General features: G+C 35.9%; 1 protein-coding gene across 2 annotated transcripts; it reads right to left on the reverse strand.

Annotated features, from left to right (window-relative positions):
- Positions 1 to 1,033: 1,033 nt before the first annotated feature.
- Positions 1,034 to 17,619, reverse strand: LOC128026278 (B-cell receptor CD22-like). 2 transcript variants are annotated; one of them, XM_052613280.1, is made up of 10 exons: positions 17,352 to 17,610; positions 16,894 to 16,940; positions 16,448 to 16,801; positions 16,101 to 16,349; positions 15,761 to 16,012; positions 15,401 to 15,649; positions 9,417 to 9,498; positions 4,558 to 4,597; positions 4,181 to 4,446; positions 1,034 to 4,000 (listed from the first exon to the last, which is right to left on the reverse strand). In XM_052613280.1, exons 1-10 carry the CDS (start codon positions 17,516 to 17,518, stop codon positions 3,949 to 3,951), a joined length of 1,758 nt encoding a protein of 585 aa, XP_052469240.1. In that variant the 5' UTR covers positions 17,519 to 17,610; the 3' UTR covers positions 1,034 to 3,948. The 2 variants fall into 2 exon arrangements, with proteins under 2 accessions (XP_052469240.1, XP_052469330.1); XM_052613370.1 differs by lacking the exons at positions 1,034 to 4,000; positions 9,417 to 9,498 and having other exon boundaries at positions 4,213 to 4,446; positions 17,352 to 17,619.
- Positions 17,620 to 17,906: the final 287 nt, after the last annotated feature.

Here is a 17,906-nt window from a genome sequence, read left to right on the forward strand (position 1 = left end):
CTGTGTTCTGAAGATAAACAGGTCTTACAGGTTTGGAATGACATGAGCGTGAGTTATTAATGACATAATTTTCCTTTTTGGGTGAACTAACCCTTTATCATGTGGATGTTACCCTTAAATTTGTTTTTGTTGGTGTAACCTTATTTAGATCAGAAATAACATTTCTGATTTAATTAAAATCAATTGAGATGTTGCAACATTAAACATCGACGTAACCAGCAGAAGCTATAGTTAGGCTTGTAGTCACTCACACTAAAGGTAAAGTAACAAACAAACACCAGTCTTATTTATTTATCTGAATGACGGAAATGGACTTTAAGAGTTTGAAGAAAACTTCAAGTCATCTGCATTGTTCTCGGTAAATGAGGCATTTCTACACTTTCGAATAGAAGCTAAAAGAGATTTGGGTGTTAGATCATGAGTTGGACAGCCACTATAATGTGGTGTTTTAAACAAAAATACTAATACAAGGATCTGTGTGATATGAAACACATCCTTATTCACTCTATCAGGTAAATTAGAAAAATATATTGCATGCAACATGTATCCCAAGATAAATTTGGATATTGTGCTCAAAATGCAGGTCACTTCAGGCTTTGGTTGAAAATTTTATAATTTCTCCTTTTTGTTTTTGACAAATAATTTATCTTAATAAGTTTTTGTCAGGAGTCTCTCTTGACGAAACATGCCAAATTTCATATATATATATATATATATATATATTTTTTTTTTATTCTTTTTTTTAAGGGGTCATATGATATAATTGAACATTTTTCTTTCTCTTTAGAGTTTTACAACCTCTTGGTGCATAAATAAGTTCTTAAAAATTGCAGAGATTAAAGTCTCATATCCAAAGAGACATTATTTTACGCCCTCTGAAAATGTCTCGTTCTAACATGCCCCCACATGTCTACGTCACTGTTTCAGAAGATTTTTTTATAACACAGCTCAAATGATCACAAAAAGAAATAAGGTGTAATTTTTTTCTCTCTTTTGCCACCGGTGCAATGTCGTGGAGATGTGAATGTTCGTTGTGAAAGTGAAACTATTTTTTTTGGACTTCCAAAACAGGACACACATAGAAATCAGTGGTTAAGTTGTATTTCAGCACTGTTCTAGAACAGTCCAGCCCAAATATTCATATGTGTGCAGGACAATGACTGTTTCCTGGGAGAGTAGGCTATATTGCATTCATTACACACAGACTGATATATTTCAGATGCTTATTTCTTTTAATTTTGATGATTATAACTGACAACTAAGGAAAATCCCAAATTCAGTGTCTCCAAAAATTGTAATATAACTTGATTAATGATTTTTTAAAATCTTGGCCAAAATAATAGTATGAAAATGAAACGTATGAGCATGTATAGCACTCAATACTTAGTTGGTGCTCCTTTTGCCTGAATTACTGCAGCAATGCGGCGTGGCATGGAGTCGATCAGTCTGTGGCACTGCTCAGGTGTTATGAGAGCCCAGGTTGATCTGATAGTGGACTTCAGCTCGTCTGCATTGTTGGGTCTGGCATTTTGCATCTTCCTCTTCACAATACCCCATAGATTTTCTACCAGCTACTGGTAGCTTTGGCACCGTGTGCAGGTGCCAAGTCCTGTTGGAAAATTAAATCTGCATCTCCATAAAGTTGGTCAACAGCAGGAAGCATGAAGTGCTCTAAAACTTCCTGGTATACGGCTGCGATGACCTTTGACCTCAGAAAACACAGTGGACCAACACCAGCAGATGACATGGCATCCCAAACCATCAGTGACTGTGGAAACTTTACACTGGACCTCACGCAACGTGGATTGTGTGCCTCTCCTCTCTTCCTCCAGACTCTGGGACCCTGATATCCAAAGGAAATGCTAAATTGACTTTCATCAGAGCACATAACTTTGGACCACTCAGCTCCAGCCCAATTCTTTTTGAAGCGAGACGCTTCTGACGCTGTCTATTGTTCAAGAGTGGCTTGACACAAGGAATGCGACAGCTGAAGCCCATGTCTTGCATACGTCTGTGTGTAGTGGTCTTCTCTGTGAACAGCCAGCCTCTTTTGCAATGACCTTTTGTGTCTTGCCCTCCTTGTAAAATGTGTCAATTGCCGTATTTTGGACAACAGTCAAGTCAGCAGTCTACCCCATGATTGTGTATCCTACAGAACTAGACTGAGAGACCAATTAAAGGCCTCTGCAGGTGTTTTGAGTTAATTAGCTGATTAGTGTGTGGCACCAGGTGTCTTCAATACTGAACGTTTTCACAATATTCTAATTTTCAGATATACTGAATTTGGTATTTTCCTTGGTTGTGAGTTATAAACATCAAAATGAAAAGAAATAAACATTTTAAATATATCAGTCTTTGTGTAATGAATAAATATAATATGCAAGTTTAACTTTTAAATTAAATTAGTGAAATAAATCAACTTTTTGATGATATTCTAATTATATGACCAGCACCTGTAAGTCATTATAATCAGTAATTATGTCCCCACTGGATGCAACAAATGCCTCATTTGTAATGGTTTTCATTGGTTTTGTCTGGTGGAGCAGGGACACGCATCAAAGTATGTTAAGGGGCGTGACATTTCCATCAAACACTTGAGGCATTCGGCCAATCCCGACACACTGGATAGCTGGCCAATCAGAGCACACATAGCTTTTCAGAACGATGTGTTTTGTAAAAAAACAATGCATTTCAGAAAGGTGGGGCATAGAGGAGAAACAATAATGTACAGTATGTGGAAATTAATGTTTTTTTTTGTTTTGTTTTTACCTTAAATTGTTTTTTTTTTTATTACCACAAACTTAAACACCTATAACTTTTTTGTTTTACATTTTATTCAAATTCTTTCACGTGTACAAGAAACTTCCAAGTGTGTTTTTAAAAACGAGCCCAAAATTAGGTTCATATTCCAAACCATTCCAGAATTACATTAATTTGAATATGGACATCCCCTTTTCAGCTCTACCCCCCAAAAGGGGGGTGACACTTAAGGGGTTAAACCACAAAGACACATTTCATTACACCAAATGCATAAAATAATGTTCTTTTAGCAACATCATGTGACCCCTTTAAAGGATTTCCTGAAGTTTCAAATTGGTGGAAAATGGACACCCAAGACCTAATAGGGTAAAAGGTGCTGTAGGGAACTTTTGTAAAAAAAAAAAAATATTTTTTACATATTTATTAAACCTGCCATTATGTCCTGACAGTAGAATATGAGACAGATAATCTGTGAAAAAAAATCAAGCTCCTCTGGCTCCTCCCAGTGCTCCTATTGCCATTTTCAGAAACTCCATCGCTCTCGGTAAAAAATAACCAATCAGAGCTGTGGTCCGTAACTTTGTTTGTGTTCAAAATGTAGAAAAATGTATATAATAAGCGAGTACACCATGAATCCATTTTCCAAACTGTGTTTTTGGCTTGTCCTGAATCACTAGGGTGCACCTATAATAAGTGTTTATATTCAGACTATTTTAGATTGCTTCGGGGTACCACGGCGGAGTAACCCAGTACCTTTGTGATTCTTCATATACATAAACAGAGAGAAGTAGTTCCGGCTGCGATGTTCTTCCACAAGACGCCAGCAGTTCTGTTTATTAACCGCTAGAGCGTCAAAAGTTCCCTACCGCAGCTTAAAATAGCATATTCAGTCATTATATTGCCAAAATTTAATCTGCATTTACCAACTTTTTATCAGAAGGATCTCTAAATTTCATACAAACTGGATGAAGAATTTAGGATTTCAGTAACATTTGGATCAAACGACTAGTGAGAGAAAATGCTCTTTTCAACAACATGCCATAATCCAGCTCTTAAGCAAAGCCAAAAAGAGGAAATTCAATTTCAGCATCAGAATAGCAGTACCACAGTCCCACTACATATGAGGGCGATGTCAACATGGAAATCAGTTTTTCCAGGAACAAAAATTTCGCCAAACTGATCTGTTGATCATTTGACTGTGCTGTAAATCACAGACTGATCCTCCACCTTCTGACCAGATCTGTGAAATTAATATATTTAGAGACATCATAGCATCAGTGACCTTTACAGATCAGTACTACCTGCATGCAAACTCAACCTCAACCAATGAAAGTGCTAAATCAAAACCACTCAAGTGTCCTCAGAAGTGCTATGATTAAATCTAAATATATTATCAACATGTAATGATTGAGTTTCTCACCTCATGGCAGCATTAGACTGGTATTTTCTAATGTTGTCATACTGGCTTTCATTCTCTTCCAGTTGGTTCATCCCTTTGTTTCTATGGTACAGGACGGTTACATACTGGATTTCTTCTGTATCTTCGGAATCAGACACTTTTTCTTCAGTTTGATCTCTGCTGATATTGTTGAGAGTAATTAAAGAATAGAGGACATCGTTTTGATTCGCAGGATCAGATTCAGACAGAGGTCCATCATGAGCTGATATGTTGACATAAAGATCATCCTAAAATGAGAAAATTACTGTTACATTTTATTTGTGGCAAAAAGAACAATGAATAAATAAATTGAGTCAAACAATCGGTGTTTGCATTAGCTTAATGCTCATTTGATTTACCTGCTTTTGTGTGATGTGATCAGGTCTGTGTTTTTTCTGCCTGCAAGAAAAAAAATAAAAAAAATAAATGTAGTTAGGAAATAAAAATAAGTTTGATATACTTAAAGATGGAAAGTAACTAAATACAAACACTTACACGTTACAGTACTTGAGTATGTTTTCTACTTTTTTTAATTAAATTTGTATCACTTTTACTTGAGTAAAATGAAACTAAAGAATTCAGCGTCACTACATTTATATTTCACCAAAAGTACAACGTGCAAAAAGAAAAAAAAAAAGAAGCGCAGATTGAGAAAAAGAGCGAGCCAGAGTTTGACTGGAACCCAAACTGCTGAAGTGGAGCCCTGCACTTTAGCCCAAAACACACAGGTCTGACTGTGCAAAACCAATAAAAATTTCCAGCTCAGCTGCGGGGGCGGGCCGTTCAAACCAAGTTATGCTTTGACTGTCAATCACCTGAGTTGTTGTTTTGAATCAGCATCATAAGAGTTTCAGTATTTTAGTGAATGTGAGCTATGCTCTGATTTTAAATTGTAATTTTGTCAGCTCCTGAAATAGGTCATACTGTCAATATTACACTAGTTGATAGAAGGACGCAGTTATTGCATTGTTGAAGCAAGAACAATGTAAGTGTCTAAAATACATGCACACAGTTCGGATGAATGGTAAAAGTCACCCTCTTAAACAGGGCAGTTAAACTCAATGTACAAAACTAAAATAACCTCAACATAACAACACTGAAATAAGAGTGCATGCATTTTCATGTGCATCTGGCTGATATATCAACCATGATTATTCTGTCAAAGTCGTCTCAGCCTCAGACATCACACCCATGGACCATTACGTCTGATGGCTTAACGGTTTAACATCTGCTGCATACGGGACACAACAGTTGAAACACTTTAGGAGTGTTGAAGTCGTCATCGATTGGTTGCATTATACAGGATTTCTGGGAGAAGTGTGTGATGGGTTCTTAAACGTTCTGTCCAGAAACAAAGATACTGTGATGCCAAACCCCCTCACCAAAGAAGAAAGCCATAGTGTTTATAACTGTGACACGAGTGTTTATCAGTATCATCTTGTAGTTTCAAAAGTGTGTGAAATATTTAAAGTTCACAGCATAGAATCCCAGCTAGAATTATTTTGTTCTAAAAATGTTCTAAGAACATTCCCATGGATTGTTCTAACAATGTTTTCAGCGGGTAGTTTTATTTTTGTTCCCAGAACGTTCTCTCAAAAGATAGGATAACATTATCTAAAAACATTCTAAATATGTTTATTAATAACGTTATTAGAACATTATCCCCTAACATTCTAAATAAGATTTAAGGAGATGTCTATTTAAAAGTAATAGTTTGGTCTGATGTCACCATAATGGTGATAAGTGTTGGCTTTAGTTGTTCAATTTGACACTTGACTTGTCAGTGTTGTTCTTTAACTGCTGTAATCTTTATTATGGCAAACAACAAGAGAACATGTGGTTAGACGACACTGGTTGCTTGCTGATGATTAACACTTCACTGTTTTCACCCAATCTAATGTATGGTGTTAGTTACATATTAAAGCAACTTAATGGCTCAACTATCTGAGACTCAAAAAAAAAAAAACTTTCTTTGTCACACAAACATCAAGATTATGTGTATGAATCTCAACAATGGTGACATGCTTCATGCTGCAATGTATTCTGGGTACATCACACAAAACTCATCCATGGCACCCAGAATGCATTGCGGCATGAAGCATGTCACCATTGTTGAGATACATACACTAATTCTTACACTAATTCTTACACTAATTCACTAAAATAAAATTAGCCGCTGAAAACATTCCTAGAACATTAAACATTTCTAGGTGGGATATTTCAAAAGCTGTTGTTGTGGCTGCATTTCCACGCCCCAAAACATGGCACAGAACAAAACAAACTGTGATTGGTTGTTTGACATTTTGGTCAAACGGCCACATGGATGGGCCTTGGCCAAAGAAAGCTGCCATTAATTCCAGACCTCCTGCCATCAGCCTGAAGGTCTGACTATGTGAGACTAGTCTATGTATGACCAGATTAAATTTATGTATGGTCCCTATTAAAAATTGCATTCCGGAGAAGGTGAAATAAATGATTTTGGCTGGGTTCCCCAGGTAAAATTCAAACTCCAGGGGCTAAATATCACATTATCAGTGTTTCTTTAACCCAAGGCAACAATGATAAAGTACGGGAGAGCTGCAGACTTGGCAACACTGCGGAGTGCACTCTTGTGCCGAAAGTCCAAAACGGCCCAGTAGAAGTAATACAATAACTTATGACGTGCAGGAAATCCCTAAGGCATCAGGCATTTTAGCTAAAAAAAGAATGTAATTTCAGTTAATCTTCAGGTAATAAATATAGCACATGAATAATGCAGTGATAATTGAAATAACATTTATAACAATATATAAACTGTTCTGCCTTATGTGTTTGGCTATGCCCCTATGTGTACAGTACAGAGAAAACAGTGCACAGGTCTTCGTGTGCTTGAATTAAAGTTATATTAGAATGCGCACACAGGAATCAATAAGAGGAATCAAAAATGTTATTTTATAACAACAAGATTATTCCTGAATTCCAGAATTGGAAAAGATCTTGCATTCCCAAGCCTAGGTATGTGTTAACATGTTAAATAAAATGCTATTTCTTTTGTCCTACCGAAAATGTCCCTGGAGTCCAACTTTGTTATTATTACAAATTACACTTTCAATGTGATTTTAAACCATTCATGTCAAGAGGTTGTCTCTGTTACACATGCATCTTTGTGTAAAGGTTCTTTAGTCTGTCAGTTTTCATTCATAGTATTCAGCTAACTATGAAATATTTAGCTCTAAGATGATATCTAAGATTTTTTATTTTTATTTAGTTATTTATTATTTGTATTATTATTTATCTTATTGGAATAAAAATTAGGAATTGACAAGAATTGGAATCATTAAAATTCAAACAATGGCCAAGCTTACCCATACCCCACACAATTTTTTTACTGCCACCTTTCTCTTCACATTGTTTTAGACCCTTTCTTTTCTTTTAAACATTTACTTATCCTTCATTGCTTTTGCCAATCTTAAAAACAACCATATCATCTTATAAATGAATGTACTTTTCAAAATTAGTTATAAAACAGTTGTTCCTGACAACAGGGATAGGTAGTATGTTGGCTTAACATAGCATCAGACATGAAAATTTATAAGAAGGGTTAGTCTGTTTTGCTCCAAAATCACTAAATAAACAGTTAGTTCTTTGGTTCCATGTTACTTCTTATCTCATTTTCTTATAAAATTATATACTGTGATACAAGCTATGTCAATTAGCATTTTATTGGAGTTGTCTGTTTATTGTCTTCCACGTTTCCTCAGTCAAAACATCTCTATCTGCATGCTATTTGGCTGTAATAGATCTTGTCACGACAAAGACTTATAAATATCTTGGTGTGTTACTTGACACACACCTTTCATATCGGGATCATATTTCTGTTCTAACAAAAAAACTGAACCAGAAACTTTTTGTGTATAACAAGATTAGACCATATCTTTCCTCTTCTGTTTCTGAAACTTATTTACATGCAATTGTATTATCAACAATGTCTTACTGTCTTCCAATTTGGTCTCTTACCACTAAAGAAATTACTGAACCAATAGCACGATTATACAATCATGCTTTTAAAATCCACAGTAATCTCCCAAAATGGTCCCATCATTGCATTGCATTGAAACGCTCAAATGCACTGACTTTTCAGCATTATATAAATAGTCATGCTATTAAATTTTATTTTCAAATTCAAAATGCTACTACATCAACATTTGACGCAATTCATCAATCAGACAATAGGAGGCCACTACGCCATACTAGGTCAGTATCACAGGCACTCATACCAGTCCCTTCATACAAAAAATAACTATGGTCAGAAATCCTTTTTTTATACATACACAAAAATTTTGAATGATATTCCACATCACATAAGAAAAATACCATCTGTTACAGGTTTCAAAAAGGCATACAAACTGTTTTTACTGAACAGTTACACTTGTGTTCATTAACTGTTTTCATATTGTCCTAGTTTTGTTTGTATTGTTGTTTTTAGTTCTCTGTATTTGTTTAGCTTATGTTTAAAATTGTTGTTTTTCTTTTCTTTTTATGTTGTAAATTGTGTTTTATGTTTTATGTTCTGCAGAACAGGAACCTGCTGGAAACCAGTTTTTAAACTGAGTCAGGCCCGTTTAAACTGTATCTCAATGTTACTTTTTAACCTTTCCTGTATAATAAATGAATGAATGAATGAATGAATGTAGTGATATCTGATGTATCTGTCCATATGAGGAATTTCCTGGGTCTCAACTTGTGAAACGGACATTAAGTGAAATTCATAACATTTGCCAAGTATAAACCACACTCTGAATTGGTGCTTTGCATTTAACCCATCCAAGTGCACACACACAGCAGTGAGAAGTGAACCTAGTTAACCTTCGGGTAACTAGTCCAAGCACCCCCCCCCCAAAAAAAAAAAAAAAAAGAAACAAAAAAACAAACAAAAAAAAAAAAATAACATGGGTGTTATGACTAGGGTTAACTCTGGTTCATAATGCTCACATTGTCTCATTTTGGGTAAAAATAGAAAAATAAAAATAAAGTACTTTGTAATGCAGTAATTTGAGTAGTTTTTCAGCAAACTAGTTTTTTACACTTACTTGAGTCATATTATTTTTCAGTACTTTTACTTGTACTCAAGTACATTATCCCTTACGTAGCTGTAGCAATACTTTTACTTAAGTACAATTTCTTAGTACTCTTTCCACCACTAGGTGTATGTGTTTTCTTAAAGAAAGGATGAACTTACATGAGCCACACAATGATGAAAATGAAAATGAAACCTCCCAGTCCAACAGTGACTCCAACAACTGCATACAGAAACTTCCTTCCTACAGCAAGACGAGTGACAAGACAATGTTTTTATCATTATACACGATGACAAAACAAAACAGTTTATAGCTAGAGGATGCCTGCATTTCAACACAATGTTTACCTTCATAGTCAAAGATTTTTCAGGTCTTACTAAATCAAATAGCATCAAATTCTGTAGAGTAGCATCTTTACAACGAGAAGCACCCGGCTGCAGCCTGCAGATCGAGGAGGGGCTGCACGTGTGGCCCCGCCCCACACCTACTCTGATTGGTTCTATCATCTTTCATAGACATACATGATAGGAAATGTGTGCTTAGTTGGTGTAGGATGGAGTATGTTATTTAACATGCTAAAAATGCTGTGTAGTTTTACAAAGCCTTCATTATAATGCACAGAATAAGAAAATCATAATCCTGTAACCCTCCCTACCCCTGATCTTTAGTATAACAGACGAACAACCCACTACATTTAATAAATGAATTGGGTTGATTATCCACAGTGGGAGGATCAAGTCTTCAGATAGAATAATTAATTATGAATTTAAGAATTTTTGAAAATATCATAATTTCATATCATTATGATAAAGGAAATGGAAAAGCTGTATCAGTATTGTTTTAATTTATATAGCATGAGAAGTAAATTATTGGTACATATAATTATCTGTCATGCAGTTGATAAATGACACTGCAGTAGACTAATGTGTCTGCTGTGTGACATTTACATTTTTATGAAACTTTAATTCTCTTTAATACATTGCAAAGTATAGACTTTTCCCTCCTCTTTATTTCAGGAAAATATGCTGCTCCTCATTATTTTTAAGTGAAGAAATCGAGAAACTTTGATTTCTATCAGCCAGTGATGATTCTGAAATCATCAATACCTGTAATCCATTGCTATAGTGATGAACACAATTCCATGATCATCGTGCTCTTATTTTAGTGCAGTTGTTAAGATTGTGGTTATTTCAGTAAAAAGTTTAATATATTATAACATCATAATGGAACTATTTAGAGATCAGTGATGCGAACACATTTTAGGCACTTTTTTATGTTCTACTCAGTCCATGTAATGAATGCACATCTTTGAATAAGCCACGTTATAAGAGCTTTCCTCCCATAGAAAACCACTGGCCTACAAGAAAATGACTTAACATGGCGTAATGCATTTAAAAAGACAAAACTAAATAATTTTTTAAAAAGCATTCTATTCACAGACAATCAGGTTATGGACGGAAAATGCTTAATGCAAAGTAAAACATGTTGCATTCATATTCTGGGCTCATATCTGCTTGTCTGTGAATATAATGATTTATTAATAATTCGTTTACTTAGTTTGGTCTTTTTAAAATGCCATTTGAATGCATGGAGCCACGCACTTTCATCTTAAACATTTTAGAATGTCCCAATGATTTTTTTTTTCTTTTTTTCCATTTGATTGGTCCAGAAGATTCAACTTGCTGCAGCTAACATCTCGTGATTCAATAAATCAGACGTAGTGAAACTAGGTAAAGCAGCTGTTTAAGTAAACAATGAACAGCTGAGCATTATACTGAAGGCTTTGTAAAACTGCACTGTTTTTAGCTTTTTAAACAACATACTCCTACACCAACTATGCACACATTTCCTATCATGTAGCTATGTCTATGAAACACGATCAAACCAATCAGAGTAGGTAGGTCCAGACCCGCCTCGATCTGCAGGCTGCAGCCAGGTGTACTGGCCTACAACAACACCAATGGAAGGTTCATTCATTGAGGTAAACGTGAAGTGAATCATGAGATCATGTGAGAGAAAGTAAAACCTCAACAGTGCATTGATTGACTCATTACCCTGTCAATAAAATAATGCCCACCTATTGAGTTCTCTTGCCAACTATTATTTGCTGAGTATTAATTCATTGCGATAACAACCGCATATCATGTTACCAATCAGACTGAATTGGTTCAAAGACTTGATGGTTCACTCATAATATGGGAGAAAGTGCAATGTGAAATATGTCCGAATAAGTTTGGCCATCTAAATGAAAGAGCCAATAGCCATGTTTCCACTGTCGGGCTAAAAACGTGCATCCTATTGCATGCCAGGACCAGTCGTATTTCCACTGTCACTTCCGGGGCTTGATCGTGCCTCGTTGGGGCTTCCTCGGGGCCAACGGACAGGGTTTTTTGGTCCAACTAAAACTTTGGGCCAAAGCGGGCCAGCTGGGGCTAGAGGAGTGGTTATGAACAAAGGCGTCTGGAGAGCGTCAGCACCACGGATCATAATAGAAAGCTTACTGCTATAGCACCAGCATTAAAAACTTTTTTAAATAAGTTGAGCTCAAAACTCACTTTCTGTCAGCAGCGAATGTTTGAAATAACTTGATCCGATGTGGATTATGATCAGCATACAAGGCAGAATATTTATAAGCTAGGCAAAAGACTATGCACGCTAGGTATTAACGTTACTTGAACAAATCATAAGTCAGCTTCTTATTCCCTATCTCGATCATGTAGTATCATATTTTATCTGTCATAAGTCTCATCTCAAGAGTTTACCTCCGCGTACCCTATGTCATAAAAATATAATTGTTTTTGTTCAGGAGCTTTTATAAAAACAGAAAAATGATAATTCATTCTAAATGTGACATATGTGACTACAAATAAACAAAAACAGTCTCGACTGAATAAGCAGGCTATTTTCATAATGTTTCAGCAGAGATACATTTATTTCTGTGATAAATTTCAAGCCTGATAAATTAATTAATTATGCTCAATGTGTCATTTATAATAAAATATAGATGCTTTTGCATTTAAACATTTAACAAAGCATGCAAACAAAAGGCTGCTGTTATCATGTTTGCTTTGTGATCACACATGTTCCAGTGACTTATTTCTTAGTTTTCTGATAACTTCTCTGTGTTGGTGAAATGATGGGGTTGCGTGACGTTGTTCCTGAGAGGCATGTAAAGGGTGTGTTTTAGTGAAGCACAGCGGAACTTCAGATTTGACTGTGGAAACCCTGCACTAGTGATGGCAAGATGAAGCCTCATGAAGCATTAAGATTTTCAGCCTAGTGGTTCATGAAAGGGTTAATTTCTGGAAACTTAATTTGCTCACAATACCACCGGGTGGCCAAAGAGTGTAAAACAAGCAGATATATTACAGACAGAAGTCCAAAGTCCAGGAGTCAGAAAGTAAAAGTAATAATTTGATATTTCAAGCTTTTAATTCAACAATGCGTTAGCATTTACTATGTAACACAACCGCAAGTGTATAAAAGCAATTTACTTCATGTTATAAAAAGGGTCAAGAGGCCAACTGAAGCAAACACTGATCTCCATGATGGTTACGTCATTTTAACCAATAAATCATCCGATCTTCTGTAATTCTCAATAACAGCAGGTGTTAACAGCATCACTACTACACAATTATCATTTAATTAGTCACTTACTTATCTCACTAATTTTAACTCTTTTAGGACTTGGGATTTGACTTGAGACTAATTTGTGACTTGGAAGGAATGACGTGGTTCCTCATCTAATGAAATCAGCTGCTGAGTTCATGGGTGGAACAAAAATATGGCAGGAATTTTACTTTCTGACCCCTGGACTTGACACCTCTGTCTGTAATATATCTGCTTGTTTTACACTTGTTGGCCACTAGGTGGTATTGTGAGCAAATTAAGTTTCCAGAAATTAACCCTTTTGTGAACCACTTGGCTGAAAAGCTTAAAGCTTCATGAGGCTTCATCTTCCCAACACTACCCTGCACTATTTTGTCCTCACTGCTACTGGCCCGAGCTATTAGCCCCACCCGGCCCCTTTTAAATCCTGGCTCGCACTGGCCCGACACTGGAAAAATGGCTGATGATATATGCAAAACAGCTGCTCGGAGGTGTTGCAAAGATGACCGCCACGTAAACTAACTTTTCTTGAAAGGTTCTTTGATCCATCTTAGTGCTGGAAATGGACATAATTGTTATAAAGAAACCCAATTATAATCACCTCATCCAATAATGTTCAAATCAAAATTAACAAACATTAAATAATCAGTGAGAATGCTGTTTTTAACTTCATTAAAGGCTCAGTTCATCCAAAAAATGAAAATTATGTCACTAATTACTCACCTTCATGTCGTTTCAAACCGTAAGACCTCTTTCATCTTTGGAACACAATTTATGATATTCTTGATTAAATCTGAGAGCTTTCAGACCCGCCCTTACATAACAAGGGTCCTTACATGATCAAGACACAAAAAAGTACCAAGATGAACGACAAACTAGTCCATGTGATATCAGACAGGGGTGTAACAGTATGCAAAAATCACGGTTCGGTAAGTACCTTGGTTTTAAAGTCACGGTTCGGTTCAGTTTTGGTACAGTAGGGAAATAAATGTAAACATTAAACTGCAGGTTGCTTATTACTATAAACTTTTTTTTTACAATTTGTTCACACTTTTTTAAATACAATACAATTTTAATAAAATATATATAAAAAAAAAAAAAAAGAATAAGAAATAAAATGCTGCTGCAAAGTTCTCCATTAAATAAAATACTCTGTCTCAAACCAATATCATAATAAAATATAATGAAAAATATAAATAAATAACGATGATTACAGTGCAGCATTACCAATCCCAGCTTGTAGGCCTGCTCATATTTAAAAAAAATATATATAACTTTTCCAAAGTGTAAAGTGCAGCATCAACCGTTTCAGTTTTTAGACCTGCTCAGATTTCTTTATTGCGTTGGCCCGATCAGAATTAAGAGCAAAGGTCTGTTTAAATGCCGATCGGAGCTGCGTTTGAATTACAATCTTTTTTTCCTAGTTGTAGTGATGTTCACACTCGTGTGATGCCTTTTGAAAACCTTAGGCCGGTGACACACTGGCATATTGCACCTGTCAAAGATAGTCTATTTTGCCGTCAATACTGTTGACGGTGTCCTTTATCAGTAGGCTTTATATTTATGCTCAACATGACGTATAGATATTGTTGTCTTGAAGACAAGATCCTGGTCTGTCAGCGGTCTCCCTCTATGTCACCTACAGTAGCAGCAGCAGTGCGCCAGCACCGCGTCAGACACGATTCTGGTGTGTAAAGACACAGAAAACACGAAGCAGCCGTCACGCAACTAACACGCAGAAGAAACATCACGCTCACGCCACGCAGCCAGTGTGTCGACGGCCTTAGAATCAGCTGCAGGGCGGGATTTGCGCTGAACGTGGAGACTTACGCCATTTAATATGTTCATTTGGAAACACAAAAATGTATATGTTCCGCACACAAAATATTGCATTCGGTCATTCGGTACACACGTGCCGAATATCAGAGGATCAACTGTGATGTTATGACTTTACGAGAATACTTTTTTTTTTTGCGCAAAGAAAACAAAATAACAACTTCACACCAAATTTTCATCTCTACTGCATCACTTGTAGATGTGCATTCATGGCAGTATCATGACACAAACGCATGGTGGTGCCGGCATTGAGATGTCACAGAGGTTCAATATCCTCACGCCGGATCGGGGTCAGCGCCAGCACCACCAAAGATGAACAGAGGTCTTAAGGGTTTGGAACGACATGAGGGTGAGTGATTAATGACAGATTTTTCCTTTTTGGGTGAACTATCCTTTTAATACCGTTTCTATAAAATTATATTTTGCAAGTTAAGTTTTTTTATTATTATTATTATTGTTGATGTGTTAAACCAATAAGAACAGAATTGAATGAAAACATTAAATTACTTTGGACCTAAAATTCCAACCATGACTTACTTTAGGGAATTTTAAAAGTGCAGTCATAAAATAAAAGTAATCTAATTTTATATTTTTTTATTGATTTTATCATTATTGATTTTTCCACCACATTTTAATTTTGCCTACAGAATAAAATATCAGAAATGCTACTAATCACATAATGACTCAGACTGATACACACCATGTACAGTGACAGTAACAGCGTCTGATCTCTGAGATCCATGTTGATTGTGAGCCTCACAGTAGAAGCGTCCACTCTGTAGTGCACTGAAACTCTGTCCAGATCCAACAGCTGAGCTTTGATTCTCCTTAAACCAGCTGAAGTTCAGAGCAGGAGGGTTTGAATCACTGCTGCAGGTCAGAGTCACTGAATCTCCCTCCAATATTACACCAGATCCATTTATAGATACTGAGACATTCCTGGGAGGATCTAATAACAATCACCATATTATTAAAGACCTCATATACATTTAAAAAAGTATTAATGTGAGCAGAAATTAAAAAAAAACAAAACAAAAAAAAAGCAATCTAATAAACTCACACATGACGTTTAAAGTCACAGCATCAGAGGATTTCTCTCCATGTTTATTGATGGATCTACACTTGTATTCTCCACTGTGATGAGAGTTGATATTTGAGATGCTGTAGATTCTTCCAGATCCTACAAACGTTCCTACTTTAAACCAGCTGATTTCTGCAGGAGGGTTTGAATCACTGCTGCAGATCAGAGTCACTGAATCTCCCTCCACTATTACAGATGGACTGATGGACACTGAGACGCTCTTTGGTGCATCTATAAATTATACATATTAAATCCTTATATCATCCAGTTCAAACACAATTTCCAGGTTTTGAAAAAGAACAAATGAATCTGTACTCACAGGAAACATTGAGCTGAGCAGCAGGAGAGATGTAAGTGTGTCCATGTAGAGCACAGCTGTATCTGCCTGCATCCTCTCTTCTGACTGACTGCAGCAGGAGTTGATTGTTTCTGTCTCTTCTCTCAGTTAATGGCTGTGAGTTTCTGTACCAGATGAATGTTGCTCTGTCAGTCAGAGTGCAGCTGCTTTTACATGTCAGACTGACATTATGACCCTCTGTCACTCTCTCAGGAGCCTCCACCTGAAGATCTGAACACAACACACACATTATATCTAGTGCTGCTGTCATACACTGATTATTATTCAACATAATGCACAGAAGAAGAGCTCAGCCTCATGAAAGTCACCTGTGACAGTAAGAGTCACTCCTGGTTCACCAAGCCATTTTCCATCAGGTTGAACAGTGATGAATCTGAACCAGTACATGTGTTGGTCCTTCTGTGTCACATGACTCAGTCTGATGGTGCAGTTCTGCTGTTTGTCTCCCAGATACTGAAGCCTCTGACTGTATTCAGGATCCTCAGACAGATCTGGAAACTCATTATCAGCATTTCTAACAGTTGTTTTGGTCCAGAACACTTTATCAATCTTATATCCAGTAGGGTATGTATAAGTGCAGTTCATTATCACTGATGAGTTCTTTAGTGCACAGATGTGTGAAGGAATGTATCTCACACCCCAATCTTTTTCACTAAAAACATCTGAAATTATATAAACATATATTTATCATATTCAAATTACCTGGATCTATAGATCTGGAGGATGTTGAAAAGCTGAATCAGCTCTGACTTACCCGGAATCATGAGCAGAAAGATCAAAAGTAGAAGAGAAGCCATCCGCCTGACATCAGCATAGCAACAACAGAATCAATGTGCAGTGCTTTTTTTTTTTTTTTTTGGCTTCTGTGAAGGTCAATCTCACAAAATCTATCAATAATTTTCATTACAGTAAAATAAGTAAAAATTTATCTTATATTTGATGCACATTCATTAAATACTATTAAATTTTCGTATGATTCTCAGTTGAAACAATTTTTTTTGTGAGATTCACCAATTATTTACATGTCAAAAATGAACAAACATTTATTTTTTAATTCCACAAAAAATCCTAAATCCTAAAAAATCCCAGTCTTTTTTTTTTCTTTTCAATGGAATGACTAAACATTTGTGTCTTTTAAACATGCAGCATGAACACAGAGGACAAGGGCATGTCTTATGCTTTTAAAATGTATAAAATTCATAAATCCCTTACCATTTTTCAGAGATGAAGCAATGCAGAACATTACAATCATAAGATGAAGTCTCTTGAAGATGAACTCTTTTCAAATGCATTTTACCCTGAATTGTTGCTTCCAAATCATTTTCATAAAGAACATAATAAAAAGGACAGGACAAATGAAGCAGCATATGCCAGTGCATGAGAATTACTCAAACAGAAAAAGAGGAAGTAAAAAGAGATTTGAGAACATGCAAAGTATTTCACATTTTCAAAAAGACTCCAGAATATGCTTATGATTTTCACATGCAGTCGTGTTTTAATTTCTTTATAGACATGACTGTCTACAGATACTCCATTACTTCAGATGGAGAAAAGAAAATATATATGTAAACTTGTTATTTTTTTCTTGAAATTGAATTTATGAGTTTTTAAAATCATAAAAGTCTTTTTGTACACCACATTTCTCTTCCTCTTGGTGTGATGATAAGAGGCCAGTGAACTGCATTAAACCTTTATGCAAACCCTGAACTGACAGACGCTGTATCCTGTATGACACAGATGCTCTCAGTTCCTTGTTCATAGTTTCAC

The sequence above is a fragment of the Carassius gibelio genome, chromosome A1, assembly GCF_023724105.1.
Source record: "Carassius gibelio isolate Cgi1373 ecotype wild population from Czech Republic chromosome A1, carGib1.2-hapl.c, whole genome shotgun sequence".
Taxonomy (NCBI): domain Eukaryota; kingdom Metazoa; phylum Chordata; class Actinopteri; order Cypriniformes; family Cyprinidae; genus Carassius; species Carassius gibelio.

Coding starts and splice junctions, on each gene's coding strand:
- LOC128026278 (XM_052613280.1), bottom strand. CDS start 17,518: ATGCACTGGCATATGCTGCTTCATTTGTCCTGTCCTTTTTATTATGTT. Junction 9,499..15,400: donor TGTTACTGTCACTGTACATG/GTGTGTATCAGT, acceptor GTCTTGCTGTAG/GAAGGAAGTTTCTGTATGCA. Junction 4,001..4,180: donor CAGTCTAATGCTGCCATGAG/GTGAGAAACTCA, acceptor TTAATTTCACAG/ATCTGGTCAGAAGGTGGAGG.